Source organism: Agelaius phoeniceus, chromosome 1, assembly GCF_051311805.1.
Source record: "Agelaius phoeniceus isolate bAgePho1 chromosome 1, bAgePho1.hap1, whole genome shotgun sequence".
In the NCBI taxonomy this organism is placed as follows: Eukaryota; Metazoa; Chordata; class Aves; order Passeriformes; family Icteridae; genus Agelaius; species Agelaius phoeniceus.
This window is the reverse complement of record NC_135265.1, coordinates 145,449,995-145,475,474: the sequence shown is the minus strand read 5'-3', so window position 1 is coordinate 145,475,474 and position 25,480 is coordinate 145,449,995. Positions and strand designations below refer to the sequence as shown.

The following is a 25,480-nucleotide window of genomic DNA, read 5'->3' as shown; positions in this document are numbered from 1 at the left end:
TTTTTCAGTGGAATCAAGTGGAATTCAGTGTGGAGCTCTTCCAAAATATCTTTCCTTTACATGTAGTAGTCCTACTGCAATAGTTAATAGAGTAGTTTAAAAATAAGTGAGTTTTGAATTTGGTTTAAAGGCTTATTTAGTAAACTGTGCTCTGCTTGAGACTTCAGCCATGCTGGTTTGTTTATGAAGGTAAAGCTGCTATTTTTCTTTACCTGTAAATAGTTGCTCAGAACAACATGAACTGTTTAATTCTGTTTGTCCAATGAGCCTTCAAATCAAAGGCATTAATTTAAGGGTTGTTTTGACTTTCTGAAAAGTCACTTTTAAACAGGGGAGCAAAATATGTAAACTTTTCTCATCAGAAAGACATTTGACCTGAAAAGCTGTGCTTGTTGAGACAGGTGACTATGGAGGTTCATATTCAGTTTTATGCAGTCTGTTCTATTAGGTTAAGGTCAGATGTTGCTTATTTCACTTCCTGACTTAGAGAAGAACTCTAAAATACTTATTAAAGGATAATTCTAAGTTTTGTGGAGAGAGGTTGTTTTTTTTTTTTTTTAACTCTGTAAGCACTTGAACTATAGACCTAAAGTCCTTTAGTTCTTGTTAGTGTTCAGCTTACTGCTTTACCACATAACTGCAGATTTATTATTTAGAATCACAGAATGTCTCAAGTTGGAAAGGACCCACACAGATCTTCAAGTTCAGCTCTCTGCTCCTTTCAGGACTCCCTACCACTAAATCATAGGACTCAAGGGCATTGTCCAGATGCTTCTTGAGCTCTGTCAGGCTTGGTGCCATGACCGCTTCCCTGGGTGCCTGTTCCAGTGACCAGACACCCCCTCAGTGAAGATTTCCTTAATGTCCCATCTGAATTGCCTCTGATGCAGCTTGCCTTCCTTTAGGTGATCATGGAATTAATTTGAGAAATTATTGAAAAGAAATAGTGTGCAGCTGCTGAGACTCAGTGCCATTAAATTGCAATGCAGGAATTAAGACCTTGTTATATAGCTGCTGTTTTTTTGGTTTATTTTCCTGCCTGTTGGACAAAGCTGTTGAATACACACAACAGTCCCTAGGAACTGAAACTGGGCATTCCCATATTATCTTTCTCATGTTTGTTACCCTGTATTCTGTAATTCTTGTGGTTTTCCATCTCACATGCTACTCAATAAACATTTGAGATCCCAGGTTAAAATATCATGGTTAGATTCTTCCTTTCTGGACAGCTAATGATTGATACAATTGCTTTTAGTATTCTAATAATCCATGTTTTTACTAGAATAATTTCAAAACTGTATTACTGCAATGTATAGCTGATTGGAAAAGCTTCTTCATACCCTGCCCTCTTCTGTTTTCTAAATGTAGCTGCAAAAATTATTGCAAATATTTGTTTAGGTGGAGCTCACAGAGCTCCTGGACAAGCTGAGTCCAGGAGCTCAAGAGTCTCAGTGCTCTGGGACAGCTCCTCTGGCAGGAGCAGAGCTCTTCTGTCCTCCTTGACATAAATTGCTGCTTGTCCCAAGGCTCTCATGGAGTCACCCTTTGCAAAGTCCTGCCTCCTTTTGTGGATGAGTTGGAGCTGGAAGGAGCTGCCTCTGCTGAGATTTGCATAGTGGGGCAGCCCTGGGGGAAGGAGTTCAAGTGAACTGCTTGGCTGTCACCTGGAAACTGCTCAGCCCTGAGCCTGTGACAAAACTTACTGCTGCTGCTGTCCATAGGAAGGGCTTTTCAGGCTTTTAAAAATCTAAACTGTGTTTTTAGCAATCTGAAATAAACACATCCATTGTCTCTGAGCAGCAGAGATGCTGTGTGGGATACTTCCATAGCTATAGCACAGTCAGCTTAGGTCAAAGTTTATCCTAGAGTTTTACCTATCAGAGGGGTAACTAGGGCTTCAGCTCTCAATTTTTTATTACTGTTGATGAACAGTTGATGTTTAGAACTCACTAAAACAATAAGATCTTATAGGTGGTGAGTGACTGTAACTCTTCTGTGGCTGTTTTTTTTTTGTTGTTGTTGTTTGTTGGGGTTTTTTTGGAGTTATTTTTTGTGGTAGAAGTTCCTTGCTGTTCATATGACCTAGTATAGTCCTGAGGAAAGTGTTTGTTGGGGTTTTGGGGGGTTTTTATTCTTACCCTGAGAGTAGAAATCTAGATTATAAGGAATAAGGACTCCTCTGTTCAAGCATTAGGGAACAGGGCTGTGGGTCTTGGCATTGCTCAGAGCTGCTGCTACACCACTAACAATGTGAATAGGAAAGCCCTGCTGGCCTTTCCTTGTCTTACTGTTGGTGTTTGTGCAAGTGGATGAACACTGCTGCAAACTTCCTGGGACAGGACACGGTTTCATTTCTGTTTTGATGATATTGAGCCAGAACTCTCTGTTAAACTGTCATATTCCTCATAAATTATATCATCTGTATATCTTAGATAAATAAGCTGTTGAATCACTTGAGTGGTATTCAGGAACACTTCACAACTGGGTGTTAACACCATAAAAACAAAGGAAGCATCTACTGTGGCAAGACAGTGATGCCAGGTAGTCGTGGGGAAGTTAAACATGCAGTGGCAAATGCCAATGCCAAATGCCAGTGTCATTAAAGGGGTAGGAATGATATCCTGTATCTCTTCCTACCTTAGGACTATTTCAGTAGTTTTTTTTGAGGAGTGAAAGCCTGAATTCTTGAGAGTTCTTAAAAAATCTGCTTGTGTTGTATATCCAGTACTAAAGTACTAAATCACTCCAGGGTTTGGATTTATGAAAGTTCAAAAGAAATACAGGAGATAATATGTTACCAGGAGTAGAAAGTTCAGTTGTCTGAGTAATTGACTATTAGACACAGGACTTGCTTTAATAATTCTTGCAGTCTTTTTAATTTTTTGGGTTTTGTTTTTTTTTTTTAGTAGAACCAGCTGTGTCATCTGGACTAAAGTACCACAGCTTTACCCTCTACTCCACTACCAAAAAAAGCAACCAAACACAAACTAAAACACAACTCTAAATTAAACAGCTAAAGAAATCCCATCTCTGCTTTACTAAAATTCCTTACTTGTCTTCTGGTTACCCAACCTTTTTTTTCCTCCACTTATTTCTATAAGTGAAAACTTTATTTGGCAATATTTAACTTTTTGATCTGGTTAAAAAAATCCCTTGTAGTTGATGTTCAACTTGCAGGGTTTTTTTCTGTGTAGAGCTTTGAGATGCAAAAATGAATATTATGATAGTTTATTTTACTGTTTCCACTAAGCCAAAGTAATGGTTTGTCCTGGAAACAAACTGTTATGTGTAAATGGATAAAAATATAAATTTTCATGCTGAATACTAGTTTTGGGTGAATATCCTCTTCTGAAATACAAGCTTCTCAAATATCTTTTAGTTTTCCCTTTTTCCTTATTTCTTTTCTGAAGTTGTTGGAAGGGGGGGTATGTGTATAAAACCTTGTGTCCCTCCTATTGGTCTACAGTTCAGAATATAAACTTTTCTATTAACTTTCAAGGAATCTTTTAGGTTGGAACAGGCATGCAAGGTCAGGTCCAACCATCATCCTCCACTGCCAAGTCCACAACAATATTATGGGATACATTAACTACAAAAGGTATTAAAAAAAAAACCAACAACTTAAAATTAAGATCATATGAAGTGAAGCTGCTATGCAACAGTAACAGCTTAGAGATGATGTATCCTGTGAAAGTATAATAATTAGGGAAAATGAAATAAGCTTGAAAAATTATAATGGAATGTAGACCCTCTGATACATTCACAGTCCATTTCTATCATTAAATTACAAATTTAAAACATGGGTTTGAGTGTAGCAAGTAATATTAGGTACTGTGGCAGCATTGAGAAATTACACAGGATAGGGAAAGATTTAATATAACGTGGACTTCTAAGATGCAATTCTGCCTCACCAAGATAAATAAAAATGAATGGAGAAGAAAGATTTGAGCTGGAGCTTTACAATCAGAAGTCAAAAAAGTGGTTTTATAGCAAGCAACCAGTACATTTGCTCTTTGTGAAGAACTGAGGTCACTTTGCAGTGGTGGTAGCCTGCTTTGCTAATCTTAGTCTCATATACAATTGCCATACAGATAGAGAAGGATCTTTGTCTACAATCACTGATGTTAAACACCAGAGTTCATCCATTTAGCATTGAGCCAGGGGTTCATCTGCAGATGCCCTGAAACTCCCTTTGAAATATGATCCTAGCAATGAATTATTTTTTATAGCTTAGACATCTGTTATTGTTACTGAAGCAAAAATCAAATTTTATTACTAAACATTTCTGAGTTTTCTCTTTTTATTACCCACAAGATGTGAGATGTATTTGACTTGTGGCTCTGTTTTGGACTGAGCTTGGTTTTTATGTTTTAGTGGGTGCTTCTAAGGGTAACAAGTTTTTTAGAGCTGTTTCCACAAACTTTATTTCAAGTCTAAAACTGAACCAAGAGAGCAGAAACACCTAAAAATTGCCAGGGCAGGTAGACTTTGAGCTAGATCCTGTTCTCTTCTGTATCCAGGGGCCGTTAGCATGAATGAACTGAGAACATCTGTGCCATAGTCCACAGCTGCTTCACATGGATTTCAAGATGGTGATGCTTACCCAGAGGAGTCCCAGTGCAAGCTTGAACTGCAAACCAGGAATTTAAACATTTGCTCTGTCACAGTAGCAGTCTGCTGGGTTTTGAAAGCAGCTTTAGTCTGGGTGCCCAGTATTTCACATAGACTACATGAATCCCATGCAAGCTTTTGCTAGTAAGTGTTGTAAGCTTTGTGATGTTCATACTTTCTGGAGTTCCCTGATGAGCTGAGATACCAGTTGAGTAGACAGAAAGTAATTTAGATTCTTGGTGCAAAGTTGCTGATGATTATTTCTTACCACTCAGTGTTTTCAGAACGTGAGTGTTGGAAAGCCTGAAAAAAATCATCATTCTTGTAGCAAATCATGACTGACAGTCACTGACAAGTCTGTGCCTGAGAGTAGAGGCTCCTTAATTAGTTCAGCCAGAGCTGGGCAGAAGACAGTGGTTTCATACTGGAAGTTAGTGGTTAGCTGTTCTCATGTGAAATCTGTTTTCACATATTGCTGAGTTAAGCAGCATCAGTTCAGTATGAGGTGGATGCCCAAAGCACAGAGCTTACTCAGTGGTTAGCCAGTTTTCATTGAGGTTTTTTCCTCCAGTTTCATCATTCACAATGATGCCAAGTTTACTTACTGCATCTTTTTTATCTGGGTACCAATTGACTTGTCAGCTGCAGGCTTTTCCTCTGACAAAGTGAATGATGCTTGGTTTTGTTTCTGTTATGCTACAGCTTAGATGGTTCACTGTCCCTCTCTGATGGCTCTAGACAGTTTTCCATTTTGGTTTTTCAACTGTTGTGACAATTCTTTGAATTTCTGTTGTAGTTGGCCTGAGATACTGGCATATGCTTTGGCCTCTTTCTGCTGTGGTGAAGTTAGGCTGCAGTTCAAGGGAAGGAGTTGTGTGTTTAAATGAGATCCCTGGGATGGGATGCGTTAATCTCTCTGCTGTTTGACTCCATGAGCTGTAACCCATTGAGTAAAGTTAATTTTCCTGCCAGAACTTTTTTTCCCTGTAATGTAGCATTAAATATTTGACTACCTCAGAATCACAAGGAATTGAAAAATGCTGGGTATGAGTTACTCAATTTTCGCTACCTATTAAGTTGTATAGTTTACATGTCTCATCTTGTGCCTGTTTGTGGTATTTCTATAATAATCTGTAGATCTAAACCTTGAGGATAAGTCAGAAGGAAGCTCAGAGGTTTTGCAAATCCTCTATCCCAGCATGAAAACCCAAATAGTGCATGTTGAACCTGAAAGGGTTCTTCATTTAGAAACTCTTTAGTCTAAATTAAGGTGTATCCAAAGAGCAAAAATTAATTCTGTAAAGAATCCAGTTCACCAATCATTTCGCATCTATTTTTAATGCATCTTTGCTGGTGTTCCTCCCTGACTAGAGATCAGCAAGTCAATTTCTTATCCATTTAGGCAGTGCTTTATTATATTGCTCAGTGCTAACCTCTAAATTTAAAATACTGTGATGTGAAGTCGCACTATGTAAAAAAATCAAATACCTGTCAGCTTGCCAGGATAAACCAAGCATCAGCAGTGCTCAGTGTGAGCTGTTTTGCTCAAAGGCTTTTTCATAGGTACTAAAGGATAGGAAACCAGTTAATGGATTCCTGTGCTAACATCCCTCTGCCTGTTATTGATGATAGTCCAACTGACCTATAATTCTCAACTTTCCTGGCTGCTTCCCTTTTGCCTAACGGCTTTGCTGCTCTCCTCCTGCCTTCATTACACAGGAGTCCTAGAAGGCTTTGTTAATTATTAACTTCCACTCATTCATTGAAGCTTTCAGGACAAGCCACCTGAACATCAGCACGTTGTTCTTGCAGGTGGTAAGTGCTTATGTCTCTGTGTGTGCAGCATTGTGTCCAGAAAGATGGAAAGACCTGACCTCATTTTTTTCCTAATAATTCCTCAGTTGGAAATAGATGTATTTCTGTAGAAATGAACTAGTACCATTAGAGGACACTTTTAAAAAAAAAGTCCCTAAGCTAGCAACTACATTGGGCTTTTTTTCCTTTCATTTTCAAATTTATTTCCATAGTCTGCTCATTCTAATGAATTTAGGCTTCTTCTTTTTGTTTAAAGCTCAGTCCTATCTGACTTTTCTTTCACTCTTTTTCAGGAAATTAGCTTCTTAGAGTAGTGCTTCTTAGCGCTTTGGTTTCAGTTTCTCTTTGCAATGCCATTTGTGTTCAGCCCTGACCTGCAGGGGACTAGCAATTTCCAGAGTTTTATTTTTGTTGTGCTGTCTCAAAGCACAAATTGAGCAGTCTGAAGTCATGAGAAGGGAAAAAATCCCCATATTTAAAATATGCCCAATGAGAGTGGGTGCATTTTAGGGAATTGCAGTAGCTCCTACAAACACAGTGCTGTTAACCATTTTTCTTGTACTGGCTGTTGCTTATTTCTGAGAAAGTAAGGGGAAGCTGAAGTCAATAGGAAAAAGGCAAAACCAGCAAAAGCCTGGTCAAGGGGAAAACTTCTTTGAGAGAGATGCGTGCACTGGAAAGAATGGAGAGTTAAATTTCTGCAGTTGTAACTGTGTCTGATGGTCATGGTTTTGCTTATGTTCAGTTCTCTGGGCTGTGAAGAGTCATTCTCACTAAAGTCTCCACTCTGCTTCTTGCCTGTGCTGCTGTGTATCTTCAGAGCTGTCCCTAGCTAATGTTACACTATTATTTCCTGTGAAGCTTTCAGTTACCGTAATACTCCTCCTTTAAACTGTACTATTAACATAATTATTTCACCATGTTATGACGGTGGTAATGATGTGTGCAGCACACTGAGGCTGTCCAAGAACACTAGTTTTCTTTGTTAAGCAAATGGTTTTCAGTGACTTGAAAATGCCTTCTCTGGAGGTCAGCATGCAAGCCTTGAATTTTTTCAAGTGCACATTTGTGTGGTTGGATTAGAATCTTGTGTGATTTTCTTGTTAAAGCAATGTGAAATGCAAGCAGAACAGTTTGCCACTGGTATTTTATTGCAGCTTTGATTCTTTAGTTATTAAATTTATTCTGGAATATATGTGTTTATGCATTGTCTAATATGGCAGCACTTTTCCCTGGAAGCACATTCATTGCCAAATAATGGCATTCCCTATTTATTTGTATGCCTAGAGATAAAACACAGTTCTGAATTACATTTTCTTAGCATATTTTTAAAAACTCTTGGTGGCTTATGGATCCAGGACTGTGTTTATGAAGTAGATACATAAGAACAGTATGTCTGGAACAGATGTGTGTTTGCTTTTCCAAGGTCACATTGCATTGCATTTAAGACTTTTGGTGTAAAAGAATTAATTTCCATAATCTCTTTTTTCTTTTTAAAACAGACTGGAGGCCAAGAACAGAGTGCAGCACTGGCTGTAGGTAAGAATTGAAACTTAACCTGCTTGAAAACTGCTGACAAATAAGCAAAATTGTAGTATGTTAAAGGACAGAAAATGGGACTCCTTCAATATTAGTCATTTTCCCTGCAAGAACTTGCTTTCCCTCTTTTCCTTCAAGAACTCTTGACATTTGTGGTGTTCTCTGGGAGTCCTGCTCCCTGACAGAAATTATGCCTCTGTGTTTAAAGATGCTAAACCAGGCTGCAAGGATTTGGTTTTTGCTTCCACAGGGCCTCACCACAGAGCCTGGTGAGGCTGATTTTGAAAACTCTTCACCAGAGTGATGTGAAGTCTACTTCAAAGAAGGCATTTCCATTATACACAAAGTGGTTTGGCCACTTGTGTGAACTTACCCTAGAAGACTGTGCAACTTCTTGAACTATTTGAAGGAGGAGATAATGTTTTGGTGGTTTCTCTCTGTCTTTTTAGTAAAGCTACTGTGTAGCTGAACCAGATCTCTTATGCCAGGAGCCAGTACTCTGAACCAGCTTGTGAGAGTGAAGAGGTAGCACATGCTCATGTGAAGGTTTTAGCTCTTAGTTTTATAACCTGCTGGTTGTCATCTAAGCTACTGCATAGTGTCTGTGTTACACTTCATGTTTATTGTGCTTTGCCAGCACAGCCATTAATCTTCTGTTGCATTGGGAAGGTGATGGGTACCAAACGTGAGGTAGGATTTATTTTTCTTCTGTTTTTGATTAATCATCAAAAAGCCTTTGAATTCTGGGGAGCTGGTTAGATGGATTTGTGTTGAGGGTTAATCCAGGCTAGATACAGGTGCCCACCAGAGCCACTCTGTCACTCCCCTGTCATTTGGAGAAGGGAGACAAAATACAACAAAAAGCTCATGGATTGAGATAAGGGTGGGGGAGATCATTCACCAGTTACTGTTGTGGGCAAAACAGACTCAGCTTAGGAAAATTAGTTGAATTTATTACCATTAGAATTAGAGCTCCTTCCCCCCACTCCTTCTTCCTTGCTAGGCTCAATCTTATGCCCATTTCTTTGCCTCACCCCTCCCTGTTCGGTCAGGGGAGATGGGGAATGGGGGTTACAGTCAGTTCATCACAGGCTGTTTCTGCTGCTGCTGCTGCTTCCTCCTCAGGGAGAGGAGCCCTCCCCTGTTCCAGTGTGGGATATCCCTCCCACAGGACACAGTCCTCCAGAAACTTTTCCAACATGAGTCCTTCCCACGGGCTACAGTTCTTCACAAACTGCTCCAGTGTTGCTCCCTTCCATGGGGTGCAGTCTTGCAGGAACAGGCTGCTCCAGTGTGGGTCCCTCACAGGGCCACAGGTCCTGCCAGGAGGACCATGGGTCCACCATGGGCCTCCCACGGGGTCACAGCCTCCTTGGGCATCCACCTGCTCCAGTGCAGGGTCCTCCAGAGGCTGCAGGTGGATCTCTGGTGCCATGTGGGAGTAGCACTGGTACCTTTTTCCTTTAATAGCCTTTACTTACAAAGTCCTTGAAGGTATTGTTAAAGCTGCAGTTGGAACTAGTGCAGACTTTTAATTTCCAGCATTGTGTGCATTTACAAATTAAACATTATAAAAGTTACTGAAGTGAGTCAGACCATGGGTCCATCTAGGCAAGTCCAGGCTCCAGGATCACCATCTTTCTTCCCTCTGCATGTGTGCACTTGGTTTTGCACATCTTTTCACAACTTCCACTTATTCATCTACTAGAGCAATGCTGCTTCCGCTTAGGAAGGTGAGAGTCATCCAGAAAAGCTGGCAAAACTCAGGTTGCATTGCTGGGAGTGATACTGCCTGCAGGAAGAAGAATGCTGTCCAGCAAATGACTACAGCACATGGCAAATCACTTCTGTTTTCTTTGAAGAAACTGTGGACCAACAGTGTTTCAGATATTGAAGGGAGAATGTAAGTCAAGATGATGTGGTGTCCAGTTCAGCAGAAGCTGGGGTGTCACTCCTGATGCTTTCAACTTCTCCAGCTATGCCAAGACAGAGTTAGCTGCCAGATGTTTGACAGCATCATAAACCATCAGGGAATTACCAGTGTTCAGAATTGGGAGGGACTGACCAACCCTACCCAAGCAGCATGTAAAGAACTGAAGACTATGGAAGAATTTGGTAAAGTTTTAAAGAATGGACAAACTGAATTAGATGTTGCTGTTGAATAAGGTTAAAACCTGAAAAAAAGCTTAATATTCAGTGAACCCTAAATCTTTGTGTGAGCAGGTGCTTAAGGAATAGTAGGAACAGGTATTCCATGTATTTGTGGTTCTTCTAGTATGTATTTTCAGCTGGAGTATTTTTCAGAGCCACATGTTATTATTAAAAGTGTTCAGTATTCTTAATGTCTTTTCATTCTGCCTATGTACCTGGTTTTCCCCAGGAACTGCTGCAAACTTCTTGTGAGATGAGATGAGATGAGATGGACCTGTAGAGTTCACAGATGGACCACTGCAGAAAATCATAACTCTGCATGATATTCTCTGTATTTGTTACTGATCTTAATGGATTTCAGGTTGTATGATATCACTGAAGAATAGGAAATGTTTCTCCATATTTCCAACAGGTGGATGGAAATGAATTGTCTTATATTATCTTAGCCTTACCGGGTACCTCTGGTTTGACTTTAAGATATAATAAAATTTGAGATGATGGGAGAAATGGAAAATGGGATTAAAAATTATCATATTTGCACAGATATATAAATCTGGACCAGAAATCTGTAGCGGACCGCCAGCAACAGAAATCTGACCCAATCTGGTCAGGTGGGGTTTTTTTGTTTAGTTGGGATTTTTTTAACACTTGCTTTCCAACAAGAAAAACTATCCAGGTTCAGTAAAAGTAGTTGGTGGTCTTTTGAAAGGATCTGAAGAAGTAACTTGATGTAACAAAGATAGCTGGTAGATCTTCAATCTTGCAAGGAGTCACTTTTGAATAATAAATAAACAACCATGTAGAGACCAGTTTTATCCCTCTGCCCTGCCTAATGCCTGTCTGTTTGTAACTGTTTCTGAAGACAGATGGGATGGGAAGGAGCATCATCCTGCTACTCATCCTCTGTTGTACCATCATCATCTTGATGTGCTTCATTAGCCTTCTGTACCCTGCAAACATACTGTGTCTGACTGGTGTCTCAGAAAAGGAAAATCCACAGAATAATCAGAAAGCTGTCCTGAAATATGGAAACCTGCCCTTCCAGCTCCATGATTTGGAAGGTCATAGGCCTTCCTTTCCTCCTTGATATTTCAGAGCTGCTGTGTCACTGAACTGAATTCTCAGATGGACAGTCAGTGTAAGGTGCATACACACAAGGTTTGTGGTTTAGCACTGTGACATTCCAGTAGAAGTCCCTTGAGATGGAATTTGTTAAAGGCTCTTTATATCCATCAGCTTGATGATGAGATAATTTGCCATGACATTGTTTGTGCAGGATTGCCAGCCAAGGCACTGAAGGGATGCAAGATTTGAACTGAACTCTGAGAAAGCATTTTACCTGAGTTTTGCAGGGTGATGTGGGTGCTTGTACTCCTTGTCCCGGTGCATCGAATGGCAGCACTGCCAAGGTTGTGGGATCCTCAGTGCAGCTTTGCCCAGCTCTGATACTGACACGTGTGGCAGTCTGATGGGTGGGAATTCAGCTCCTCTGAAAGAAAAGAATTTCCAAATCAAGGAGGCTGGAAGAGAAAGTGCTGTTTCACATGTGAAATACCGAATGGAAAATGGCACATCAACTGGACTGGTTAGGAACTGAAACATACTCCTTTCAGTTAGGAACTGAAAACATACTTCTTTTTTTAGCATTTAGATAAAACTTGCAGGTTTGGTTTTGGGGTTTTGAGGCTTTTTTTTATTTTTGGTTGGGGTTTCGCTTCTTTTCTTTATACAGGGGTGATTGGCAGGAGAAGGACTTACTATACAAATTACTGTTGGATTTGGGTTTTTTTTGGAGATGAGAGCTTGAGGGTTCTTAAATTATAGGCTGACATCCTGGAAACTTTCTTAGTAATGTGGTAGTATAGCACAGTTCTAAAGCCTACCATCTTTCATAGTGTGAGCAGCTTTTTCCTAAAAGAATAAAAAAAGTGTAAATCTGCCACAGCTCGTACTAAATGGGGAGGGGTTTGTATCTTTAAGTACCTGATAAAAACATTCCCAGTTTACCTTGAGAAAAGGCAGATTCGAGATCAGTGTTTCCAGGATAATGGCAGTATGAGAGAGCAGTGTTTGGACAGAGGGTCGGGGGTGCCGGGCTCTGGGATCCCAGCGCCGGTCCGGGCTGCCCTGGCGCCGGGATCCCGCCGGTCCGGCTGCCCTGGCGCTGGGATCCCGCCGGTCCGGGCTGCCCTGGCGCCGGGATCCCGCCGGTCCGGCTGCCAGGGCACTGGGATCCCGCCGGTCCGGGCTATCCTGGAGCTGGGATCCCGCCGGTGCCGCTGCCCTGGCGCCGGGATCCCAGCGCCGGTCCGGGCTATCCTGGAGCTGGGATCCCGCCGGTGCCGCTGCCCTGGCGCCGGGATCCCGCCGGTCCGGGCTGCCCTGGCGCCGGGATCCCGCCGGTCCGGGCTGCCCTGGCGCCGGGATCCCGCCGGTCCGGGCTATCCTGGAGCTGGGATCCCGCCGGTGCCGCTGCCCTGGCGCTGGGATCCCGCCGGTCCGGCTGCTCTGGCGCCGGGATCCCGCCGGTGCCGCTGCCCTGGCGCTGGGATCCCGCCGGTGCTGGGATCCCGCCGGTCCGGGCTGCCCTGGCACTGGGATCCCGCCGGTGCCGCTGCCCTGGCGCTGGGATCCCGCCGGTGCTGGGATCCCGCCGGTCCGGGCTGCCCTGGCTCTGGGAGATGCAGCGGTAGCGCAGCGCCCTCTGCTGGGGAAGCGCAGCGCTGCAGGCGGCGCTGTGCCTCTCCGGCGCTAGAGGGGAAAGCAGAGTGGGAATTGCCCTGCAGTGGAAATGTCCCTGAAATAAATGAAGAGGGTGGTTTTCCCCATGGCTGCGATGGAATGGAATTAAAAAGAGCATTTTGCAGAATTAAGTTAAAGCATGTTGGGCTTGTGTCCTTTTGAAAAAGGAAAGGGCATGTAATTATTTTTTAACCCCAGATTCATGCTTGGAAAAATTGTGCAGTTACTTATTGAAGAGTAAATCAGAGCAGATTTTTGGAGCATAGTCTCTGCCCTATTCAATACTAGTTCTGTTTTAAAAACAAGCGTAATTCTTCCAGACAAATTGGGTTTATTCCAGACTTGTGTGAGCATGCTTAGTTATTTTATTGTAGCCCCTGTCAAATACGTTATTCAGTGTCAGCTGTGCACTAAAATGTTCCCAAATTAACAAGGCTCTAAGACTACTTCTGAAGAAACTGTGGATTCTTCAGTGCCTTTCCCTTGATTTCCTCTAAGAGGAAAAATGGACTGAATAAACACTCCTCTGACCGTACTTTACAATTCTGGTTTTGAGGAATGTGAGTCTATTCACTAGTCTGTTTTCCCTGGCAGACCTCCATCCTCCTGATATGACAAGTTTTGAATTCAGTTTTGTTCTAAAGGAGACTTTATTGATGATGTGTGATCTCAAAAAAAAAACCAAAAAACCAAAAAAACCAAAACAGCTTCAGCTAAAACAGGTTATTGTATCAAAGTCAATTTAGCCAAATGAATGGACATCAGAGGCAGCTTCAAACCGCTTTTCAGTAGTCTGAATACTTACTTTTCTGTACAAAAACATTTCTTATCTGACTGTATCATTTGTTTTTTCACTTTTCAGATAGGATGCTAATGATTGAAGCCCCAATAATTCAGTGATATAGGCTGTTTTAGGTGGTTTGGAGGGGGATTTTTGGCCTGCATATATTTTACTCTTCTTGTGGTTGGTTTGCAGTCCCTGGTTTGTGGCCACTGGGTGTCAGCAGTGCAGAGCCTGTGGGTCTGGGCGTGGGTTTGGACTGGGAGTCTGTCCCAAAAGTGTCTGTAAAAACTGCTGAAACCTTAATGCTTGCCTGAAAAGCTTGTCCATCAATGAAGGAAAAGTGCATGTTTTGTGCAGAACTGGGGTGGCTCTGGCACTTCACTCGTGTGTTTGATTCAGCAGATTCACACAGGGGACACAATTTGAGCTGTTACCTTTAATATTGGTGATGATACTAGAGCTATGGTGAATCCTGAATATAAAACCAGTTATCCAAAGTTATCCAAAATATAACTTGCTTCAAGCTAATGGCACCAAGCTTCTCCTTCCTAAATGTAATGGTGATGATGAGTGATAGCTACTATTTTTTAATATTGACTCTAATTATTTATTCTCTCATATGTATGATATTACTTTGGCATTTTGTATCATGGCAGATCTTTATTACTTTAAAAAAACACTAAAATCAATAGATGAAATTAGAATGTGTCAGAAGGCATCTCTGCTGCTCTAGCACTATTCAGAATAGAAATAAATATGCATTAGTCTAGGAAGAACATGCTTGTATCCAGGGAGAATGTTGCAACCATCAGAAAAGAGGGATTCCTGCAGTGCATTTTACCAGCCTGTTTCCATCTCTGCAGCAATCTCTAGCATTTCAGGTTGAGGGCAGAAATGTTCTCCCTGGATGTGAAGCTTTGCTGCCTCATTGGCAGAGAAAGGCACACGGGCTCCCATAGGCTGCCAGGCTGTGATGCCATGTGTTGCTAAGGGCTGCCTTGCATTCAGCTGATCTGGGCAGGCACCTATGCACTGCCTCATTTCTTTTTGCTTTTCTCTTTTTTTTTTTTTTTTCTTCTCCCTGTTCATGGCTGGATACTGTTCAATAAGCCTTGAAAGAGGCTGATAGGATTATCCTCCTAGAAAAACAGTATAGAGAGACACTCAGTAAGTGTTTTGTTTATGTAGTAACACTGCAAGTGTTATATCATGGTGGTATTCCACTATAATGCTAGACTTCTAATGCTATGCATGTTTTTTACTTACTATTTTGCCAAAAATCTTTCTGAATTGGATGTTTATTGCTGCACTTACATGACCAGATGAAAATTTTAAGCTCAAATCCCTGGAACAAAACCTTTGTTGCTTCATTAGATGTGCTTTCCATATAGTGTTGTGCTTAACTGCATATGAGGTTTTCAGGGAGTTTTTCATACTGCAGTTTTCAGTTTTCATACTGTGGATTTTAGTATTGGGAATAGCCTATACGTACATGTCCAAAAGGTAAGCTAAAGCAGATTTTCTTCAGGGATCACAAACAAATGTTTTAATCTATTTATTTAACTGTTTTTTAAACTAGTTTGAAAGCATATTAGGCCTGAAATAGAAAAAAAAAAGCAATAGAAAATATCACTTATGAACACCTTGGTAGTGTTTTACCTGTAATGAGAGTAAGTTCTCCAGCTACTCACCAGTTACAAGCAGCATCTTTGTTAATACAATTTTTCTTCCATGTCTGAGAGGGGAGATTTCTTTGGTGCTGCTCAGATGAATTTACTTGCATTGAGTATTTCTATTACATTTCCCCTGGGCTCAGCCTGGGGGCTGGGGGGCACTGAAATGTGTTGGGGATGTTTTCCACAGGAAGGGCATGCGTGCAAGGCTTGTTTTGAAAATATGCCTTTGCTTTCCGCTTGTCTGATCAGGGCTCTCCACGCAGCATCATCCAACCCCATAAGGCTGCAATGGGCCAGATCACCCTAATCCAATGTGGCATTCCGTATGTCTTCCTCTGCAAGTAGGTCAAGTTTAAGCCATGTTCCTGGCTTGTGCTCCCATTTCCCATAACCTGCTCCACGTGGCTCAAGTGTTGTGCTGGAGTGCAGAGCATGCCAGCAGGGATTCTGAGCAGCCTCACAGGGACAGTCAGTTTTTGGACAGAAACTAGCGGTTTTGTTCTGCTCTCAACATCTTGTGATGTTGCTTTTGTGGCAGGAGAAAACTTCAGTGGCTTAAATGTGCTTTTACTGAGACTTAGGCTGTTAGTTTATCTAATGAGTTGCCTCTGGACACTGCACTATGAATTTTTAAAACGAGTAATACTTCTGGGAGAGAAACTGGTTTGCAGGTTTTGAAATGTACTGTATTCTGAATGAGAATACCAAATAAAATTGGATAGAGGTTGGTGCTCTGAAGCTGTGGAAAAACAAATAGTTAGTGACCTAAAGTGTACTTCAGTCTGGACACGTGAATATTTTGATGTTAGTGATTGAAATATATAGAATTCTTCTTGGAAAGAATTACAGCTTCACTGTGTATTTTTTTCCATGTGTGCTGGAAGAGCTGTAAGTGAAGAGGTGGTTTAGCACCCACAGAGGTCACCTCCAGTCAATGCTCTAAATTAGCTATTCAGCTCCAAAACAAAAACCCCAGCTACAGAACATCAAAATCAACAGTAGGGGCTTGCTGATGGCTTTGCTATTCATACAGGCTTAAGTCTTTCTTGAACTGGAGCTGATTGATGTGGCAGTGTGCTCAAGAAAGGTGCAGTAAGTGCTGGGAGATGTTCTTCACTAGTCAATGGAAGCTCAGTGACAGGGCTACCTAACTGGAACCACATCTGACTTTCTAAACTAGTAATTTTACTTACTCAGATGAAGTTGTGAACTTGCAAGGAAACTGCAAGAGAGCTTGGTAAATTAATACTGGCTGGGCATGCCACTATGTGGTTAATTACCAAGGTAATTCACAGAACTACCAAAATCTTCCTGCTGGTGATGCTTTTATGGGGCATCAAATAGCAGGAGAGGTCACTGAAGCTAAATGTCAATAGCTGGATTTGTAGACTGCTTCTCATGCTATGTGCAAATTGTCATCATCTTCAGTATTAGATCCAGTAGCATTTTAATCTTCCATGTGTTCAGTTTTTTCGTGTGTTTTGGGCCCAGAAAAATTGCAAATGATAAGCCACCTTGAACAAAACATGAGTCTCTAGGAAATCTTTTTTATATCTATCAGAGGCCTGGTACATCTCTGAGCTAGGTTGCTTTACTCTAGATTGGTCCAGGTATTCTGCTTACACAGCACCTTCTCAGAAAGGTCAAATTTGATTTTCCTCTCTGCAGTGTTCCCTCAGAGTACAACAGGTCAGCTCTGCCTGCTGCTCATCTTGCCTTCTGAAGGAAAATAATGCACAAAAGTGAAGGGCTATCTAACCTTAGCTGTGGCATATTGACCTGCAGCTGCTTCCACAAATCTGGAAAGTTCCACAGAGGGCACCATGGCCTTGTTTCTAAAAGGTCATTTCAGAGCTCAAGAAGGGCATGCTTAGCTTTGCCAGAAGAGTAGATTCTGACCTTTTGGCTCTTGCATTCATTACCTGGAATGCTAAGCTGAGAGAAAGCATCCTCCAGAAAAGTGCTTGAGAAATTAAATTGTCTTAATATCTATCTAAATTGAGTTTTCAAGCTCTTTGTAGCTTAAAGTCTTTTTGGATTGTAGCTGGGAGAAATGGTTGTTTTTACAGTTCTTAAAACACAGGAGGTTTTCCAGTTTTAAGGATGCTTGAGATCCTCAAGTAAATGTTACAGTGCATCTTGATTGAAGTTTCAGAAATACTGGGTTTGTCCAGTTTCAGCTAGATTTCCATGCACTCCATAAAACCTGAGTATACAGTGGCTGTTTTGCTGCTAAGAAAGCAAATGTGATTGCAGATCTTGTGTGCAAAACTCTGATGTGACTAAAATTTATCAAGATTTTTTCAGTACAGTGAACACACAAAGGGAGAAGTTTGTTGGGAACTTCATTATGAAAAGGAGTTCAAGCAGGTTTGTGTTCATTTAAATTGAAATACATTCCTATAGCACATCTTGTCATCTGGCTGCTGTCATGGTTGAATTAATCTATTATCATCAGATTCTCTCCTTTGCTCAGGGAGGCTCTTCACTGAGCTGTTTGTTACCTTTAGATCAATTGCATCTTCTGCTTGGATATCACATTGACTGTTCCATTGTAGTACCAAAACTTTTGTTATGCTTCTCTATTTGTTAAACTTAACTCCTGGAAAAGAAACCACATATTCTTCCTGGCAAACTTTCCTGAGGGATGAAGGTATTTGTATTGCAAAACCGAGTCCCCAACTCCCTACTCGTATTAGGAGGTGGTAGGTGCTCAGTGAAACAATCTGTTCTGCTGTGCCTCTTTGCTCTTCTGTGAACTTAGCTTCAAAATATTTCAACCCCATGAGCATGACCCTGCTCTGACCTTCACAAGTAATGTTATCCAATATTTAAGCCACGTGCATGAGCCTGTAAACTCTTTGGAGTCTGGTGAATATAAAAAAAGAAGGCAAAACCTACACAGAGGCTTTTTTTTTTGAGATATGGAGAATATTTTGTTGGAGGAGGGGATGGTGCAGCTGAAGCACAGCAGTAATTGCAGGTATAGGAGCTCTCTTTAAGCCATTATCACTGTTCACTGCCACATGTTTGCTGCTTGATGTTAATGTTGGAATTGAAATATATAATATGCTGTTCTGAGATTGAGGTTTGGTTTTTAGACCGGAATCTGTAAACTGGGTCACCATTATGCAGCTTCTACTTCTGATTTTTTATTGGCCCTGTTGAAAGTATTTGTTTAAGGATGCCTCTGTCTGCTCCTCAACAAGAAGAACATTCATAATCTGGAAAACTCTGAAATACCAAGTGGCTTATTCAGTCCTGTTTTACAGAACACGCTTGAGAGATATGGAAAAGTAATTTCTCTGCTTTCTACTGCTGTGTGTTTACACAGCATTGGTGCACTTGTAGTTTTGAAAGAATTTGCCATGCTATGGGGTAGGAGATCCTGGAGAAGCTGCCTCTTTGAAGATTCATGTTTTAATGGATTCGTTTTTTGAAGCGTCTCTCAGCTGGACACTCTAATTTAAAAACTCCCTGACTTAATAGGTGCTTCTCACAGGCTGAGAAGTCTGATCTGAATTTCTAGGAAATAAGTTGAAGTTATTTGGAAGCAGGTCTTGCATTTCCTTGAGTTTCAAGAAGGTTGAACATGTGAAAAAGCCAGCACACACCTCCTGGTGACTTCTGTGTGCAGAGTCCCCTGTGGTCACCTGGGTTACACTCCAGATCACAGTGCTAAAAGTCTGGATTCTAAACAGTCATTTGGTCATTGTGTAGAAGTTGTGAGAGCCAAGACTTGGGTTATTTTCAGCAGTTTTGGATTAATTGCCCCTTCCTTCTCAAGCTTTGTTTGATTGCTGAATCTTGCAGATCCCACAGAATAAATCATATGCTGTTCTTAGTTTTGACCAAGAAATCTGTCAACACAGGTTCCGAAAATTTGTTTTGCCAAACAATTTGTTTTGAGTTCACATTGTTTCAGTTTCCTTGACTCCTAATTCTTGGTGTCATGCTATCTTACCTTTAGGTGAACATGATTCTTCAGTAAAAGTAAAAGTCAGGAAAAAATGGAGAATATACTTGTTTGTTGGTATAGTTAGACTAATTTGAAAATTGATGTTTTAAAATATTTTTTGTGCTTGAATTCAAATGTCAGATTGTTCATGGCTTATTCTTAAATAATTTGAGATGAGATTTTTGGGTATGTCTTGCTTGTCTTGCAGCAGCACCCTAGTGAGCTCTTGGCATTTCAGAGCAATGGTTAGTAGGTATATTTTCAGCCTCTGTAAAACATGGGAAGGTTAATGAAAAGGTGGCTTTGTTATGGCATGCAGTTTTCGTACTCCTACTGCAGGTATTGATTTCTGAAACTTGTGGTAACATTTGAAACTGTTTTGATAATTTATCTGATTTCAAGTAATCTAACAATTATTTAATTTTTCTTCCACTTTTCATTTCTTTTAGCTGGGATGTGACAGCAAACATAAGAAGAACTGTTGCAACTTGATTTTTCTCCTGGTTTTGGAAAAGTCTAGTTTTTGTTTTGCTTGTAACTCTGTGATTTAATGGGAAAACTGTTCATTGGCCACAGATGACTACTAACACAGATGAGAGGCTTTCCAAAATCTGTTTTGGATTACAGTGAGGTAGTAAAAAAGTGTTATGATGACACCAGTTCCATTTGAGGTTCCTTTTGTCCTAAACAATAATGGGTTTGTCTGGCACTGAGTGCTGCAGTTACACAAAGCAATTTAAAACAATTTCTCAGTCATTGTAGGTCACATATTCTTTATATGTATTAAAGAGAGATGAAAAAGAGCCAGTAATTCACATCTTTATTTTCCTCAAAGATTATAACTTTTCCAGTTTTTCAACCATCACTGCTCTCTAGGAAGAAGGGGCATGGAAATGCACTGTACAGTGCACAGGTTCTGCTCCCCACCAGAAGTGAATCCAGAGTGCAAAACGCAATGGGAGCCCTGCTCCAGTGAGACCCAGGCGTGTACTTAAAATAGGAAATGGTTATTGGAACTAAATTATTTTGCCATTTTTATTTTTAGGTTTGCTGGCATGGGTAATCTCATTAAGGTGCTAACCAGGGACATAGACCACAATGCAGCACATTTTTTCTTGGATTTTGAAAGTAAGTCTCTCAGCCCTTCACAGCTGGTGCATTTCAAATGGTAACAGTAGGGTTGCTTATACCTGCTGCAGTGAAGGCCAGGGGACTCAATTGCAAAGTTGGAATTGGAAAGACTTGCATGTAGATTTTGTGGTTTGTTTTTTCTTTTTTTTTTTCCTTTTTCCCCCCTCTCCAGTAGTAGCCAAGCCACCATCATGCTGCTGTGTCAATTTTCTTTCCATGTGCTTAGTCATTTCGGGTCTCTGTGGTCAGTGATGTCCATCCATCTGCCTGCAAATCAAGTAATCATGAAATGAGAAATTCTGTCAGTATGCCATAGTAATCTGTGCTGAGCAGTTGTTCACTGTAATCCTCTCATACACAAGAGTGAGTGCTAAATCATTCCTGATCCTGCTTTGGTCATTCCTAGTGCAGTTAATGTGGTTTTTTTTACATCAAAAAGTCTGAAGTGAAACTGTCTGAGTTTCACAGATGTTTTAAGCATCTTGTGTGTAAAAGGTCTGTGGCATTTCTCTGTTAGCATTTTCTGCACACTGAAATGATGTATCATGCTGTGTTTTCTGTGATGGCCTTCTGACACAATTATAAGGGCTGACAAAATTAAAGCTCTTTCCTTCTGCTGTCCCATCAGGTTAAAATCTAGCATGGCTAATGCTTTTCAATCTGGTACTTGGCCCTCAAGGCAGTACTCCTGCTCAGGACACTGGTGCTAGGGTGTACTGGGACAGAACAGTCCCTGGCAAAGGTTTTGGTTGGATTCTACCCCTTTCCCAAAGGGGCAGCTCTGAGGATGTTGGTGACACAGTCACTTCTTCCAGGAAAGCTGCACTGCTGGGGCCCCCAGCTGTGCCTCCTCGAGGTGGGGATGCACCTGCACCCAGCCTGAAGGATGGGTTTGTACCTGATGGAACTCTCTGGTCTTTTTTTCCCACTGCTTCAATCAACTACATTTGGGCTGTTCTTTCTTATAAAAAGAAAATTTTCTTTTCTCTCATTCTTGTCTTGGCAGGTACCTTAACATGGGGAACCTTCTAAAAGTTTTGACATGCACAGACCTTGAGCAGGGGCCAAATTTTTTCCTTGATTTTGAAAGTGAGAAGATGATTTTATATATCTATTACTCTTTGCCTGCAGTAGACTGCATTTGTCTTGTACTAAATGTATGTTTTCATTTTGCCATCCTTCTAACTGCTTTGCATGCCTGAGCTATGGATAATTGTTCAGCGAACTTTGGTAGAAAGCAGTAACCTGTTCTAAAATGTCCTCAGGTCCTAAAATCTTTATTTCAGAAAGGGCTTTCAAATTACATTTGACTGTTGAAACCTGATTTGGTTCTTCTTTTTTAAACCAAAATTCTGCCTACTTTTAATCAAAATGTTAAGAATAGGTATAATTATTTGAAGATTTACTGAAGTTGCAACTGACTTAGTCAAATTGGTAAGTTTTCCCATGCTCCTTAAAGGAGCAACTGAAAATAAAACCTGATTCTTATCACTTCTTATCACTTATCAATTCACTTAATGTGAATTAATAATGCTGCATAGACAGACTGGCTCACAACAGCTATTCATAGCTCCAGCATCATCATGTCAAAGGTTATATGTGAACCTTACTGGATCTGGCACTGAAATTTAACCTCATGCCTTCTTAAAAGGGAGTCTCAACATGTACAGAGATTAAATTGATTTTGAAAAGAAGAGATATGTCGCTTGTCTGATCAATGCCAGGTGTTCTAGAAGGTTCACATATGTCAGTATTTCTGCTTCTGGTTTTTGTTGCATGATACAGTATAGCCTAAGAATGGCAGGTAAGTGTTGCTGGCCTCTGCTATGCATGTTTAATTACTTTCTTTTGGGATGTGCTGTTTCTTTAGCCAGCTGTACATCAGCAAGCATAAAACAAGAAGATTAATGTTCAAGTACATTTTGACCATGTAATAGAATACAGTGGAATAATGTAATAAAAAAACTGATGAAGTATTATGATATGGATAATTTGAGGTGCATTAAATCTTTTTCTCCTTAATTGTTTTTCAGTTGTTTGATAAATTAGTAGCAGTTTTTTATATTAGCTATAATATGAAAGCAAGTGCTTGAAGAAATATGGTTTTGCTTCAGTGACATTTGAAGTTACAACTTCTCTAAGCTCTTACCCTGTTGTGTTGATTTTTATCACTTGTCTCTTCTGAATATATTGTTATTGGAAGATGCTAGCCATACAAATTATTCATAAAGGGAAGATTATCAAGGCCTGTGTTCAAAAATCAGAAAGCAAAATTCGACTAAGACCAATTCTTGTGTATCATCATATTAGGTAAAATCTAGTGAAGTGGGAGAACTCATGTATGAGGTCATTGGAGTTGTAAAGCTCCAGCTTAATCTGCAAACATTGAAAATTTAATTGGAGTAAAGTAAATGCACATTAGCTGGATAGAAGAGGCATGGTTCTTAAATTGCAATAAAAATGCTCCATTTTTTCTTTTTAAATACAGATTTTTTTTAGCTATCAGTTTTGTTTTAAAATGCATGTTTTGAGCATGAACAGGATTTGGCATGAGAGTAAGCAGGTTGCTGACATGAAATGCTTTCATATGCAGTCAAATTAGGTGACATATTATGGCTGAATTGTTAGACTGTTCTTTGTTCATTTTGGACCCTGTTCTGCATTTGTTTCTGCTGCTATACTGTGTGTCCATGCTTCTTTCTCCTCTGTTTCAGATAGCTTGCCTTGACAGGATCTTGGCTTTGACACAGCCAAGATCTTTCTTCAAGACTTGGCACTTAATCTTGTGATACTTAATGTTGTGGTTTTGTGTGGAAGGACAAGTAAGCTCTGTATTAAAAACAAATTTGCCAATTCTCTGTTATGCCTGACTCAATAATAGGCAGTTTGAAGTCTTTTGTTCTTAAATCCATGTATGTGAGCAGGCTCCAATGTTTCTTACATAGTACCTTAAAGAACTAAAACCTAATGTTCATAAAGCTTTGTAGTGCTAGAAACTTCAGATTTTAGACTTCTAACCATTATTATTCCCCAGATGTTTATCTTGGTGCTAGATACCAGTGATTGGTGTGAACTGACTATCAGAATCCCATGTTAAAAATATGGTGAGCTGTAGGCTTTTCCTTGCCTCTGCACTGGTTAGGCTTGTGCTTTCTTTTGTCATTCACCTTACCTGTTTGATAGAAATAGTTCTCCTGAGTATTCTTTTAAAGTCTGTGCAGTACCATCAGAACACTAGCAAAGTGCACAGATCATTATTGTTTACATAAAACAGCCACCTAAAATGTGGGAAACTTACAGCTCAACTTTTACATTGGTGTCTTTACTGACACAGTCGCAAATCTTTTCCAAATTTACTGATTGGAATAGTAGCTAAAATACAGTGTACTTTGAGATGGTGATATCAAGCTAGCGCTGACAGTATCCTGCATTATCTCCAGAGGACTTGGCCGGCTTTCAGAGGAGCCACAGAGACAGCATTCTCCATAGTAATGCCAACAGAGATGAATAAATTATTTCATCTCCAGCAGTCTGGCATTTTTTCCCCTTGTTTGTGAGTTTTGTCCCAGACAGTTTCAGATGACTTGATGTGTTCTTCCCTGGGAAAAATCTCAGCTTAAATAGTTTGCTGTGCAGTGTAAACTTTTAACCCCAAATTTCTCTCCCTACTAGTTCTGTAGGCTAGCCAAATATTATTTTAATAGTCACTAAATGTGTGTGTTCCCCGCATGCAATATGTTGTCTCACTTCTGTAGTATTTAGTTCACATAACAGCATTTGTATATTGTTCAAGTGTCCTCTTCTGTCTCTAATACATTACTGTGTGAGCATTCTGAACTCTAACTGTATATTGCATCTAGTGCAGTAACATTCTGATTAAACACAAATTAATTTAAAGATAACTCCCATTTACTTGCAGAACCTCAGTCTTTTCTTACTATTGCATTAAAAATAGTAAAGTTGCCCTAAATAACCAGGGCTCAGCTGCTGTGGCCACAGTATCAAACCTCAGAACATCTGGGTGAGCTGTGATGTGCTTACTGGGTTTGTTCTTTCTGTGGAAGCATTGCTGATAAAGGCACAGCCTTGTTGCAACCTTGTAGCAGGAACTTAAATGGACAGGGGAGAAGGGAAATGCATGAGATTGTGTATCTCCTGCATCCTTCTGTTTGGATGCCTGGCACTGCTGGCTGCTTTTTCTTAGCTGCCAAGGTAACTCCAGAAGTGCAGCTCCCTCTCCTGCTCTGTGCACTCCACCCTGGGGAAGAGGAGTTCCACAATTAGTGATTCCCAGGTGAAGGTCCTGTAGCTTGAGCCCTCAGGTACATACTGAGGGGTGCTATTCCCATAGGATGGGAATGCTGCCTCCATCTATTCAAGATGGTAACAGTGCTTAGGAAAAGGGACCTCTCCCTCTTTTTTTCCTATGATGGGCTTTCAGAATACAATGCCCTGACCAGCACTGGGAAGCAAATAAACCAATTTTGCTCTGGGTCAGCCAGCATTAGGCCCTGAAGATCTTTTATATCATGCCTTTTAACCCTATTCTAATAACATCTTAAATGTTTTGTGAAGGGATTATAGAATCATTTAAATTTGCTTTTTAAGTTTGACCTCTCTTTCAGAGATGGCAGAGGAAATCAGGTTTACAGATGTTTTTTTATTGGAAAGGAATAGGTTGACCAAAAATGAAATACATACCAGAAGAAATAACTCTGTACCTACTTGATTTTCAATTAGATTGATGTCTAGAAGTTTGTAACAATCAAAACAAACAAATAAAAAACCCCACCACCCCAACAAATTAAGTATCAACCATTGATTTAAGTTTCCTGGAACATTTTAAGGAAATTAAATACAGTGGTTGGCTGTTTACATCCTACACTAAGAGAGGTGATGATGGTGTTGATTTGCCTAGCCAGCTGTCCAGTGAAGACCACTAAATTTGTATCTGGGAGATGATTTTCATTTCTAAACATGGAGGGTCATAGTACTGCAGCTGTTCTGCTTGGTGGTGGGTTTTAAAATGAGGAGCAGGAATTCTTTTGGGCCATTCTGCTCTGCCCCTCCCAG

At 40.5% G+C, this 25,480-nt stretch overlaps 1 protein-coding gene across 8 annotated transcripts in view; it reads left to right on the top strand.

The window, feature by feature from the left end:
• The window catches only part of CYRIB (CYFIP related Rac1 interactor B), a 97,078-nt gene that overhangs the window by 58,564 nt on the left and 13,034 nt on the right, over nt 1–25,480 (top strand). For 2 of the 8 annotated variants that reach the window (XM_077188982.1, XM_077188974.1), the window contains exons 3-5: nt 7,929–7,965; nt 20,322–20,404; nt 21,414–21,496. In XM_077188982.1, coding sequence (XP_077045097.1) covers nt 21,424–21,496 — 73 coding nt within the window. In that variant the 5' untranslated portion in view covers nt 7,929–7,965; nt 20,322–20,404; nt 21,414–21,423. Of the gene's footprint in view, nt 1–7,928; nt 7,966–20,321; nt 20,405–20,769; nt 21,298–21,413; nt 21,497–25,480 lie in introns of those variants that run through there. The other 6 variants (XM_054642823.2, XM_054642839.2, XM_077189005.1 and 3 more) reach the window with 4 other exon arrangements.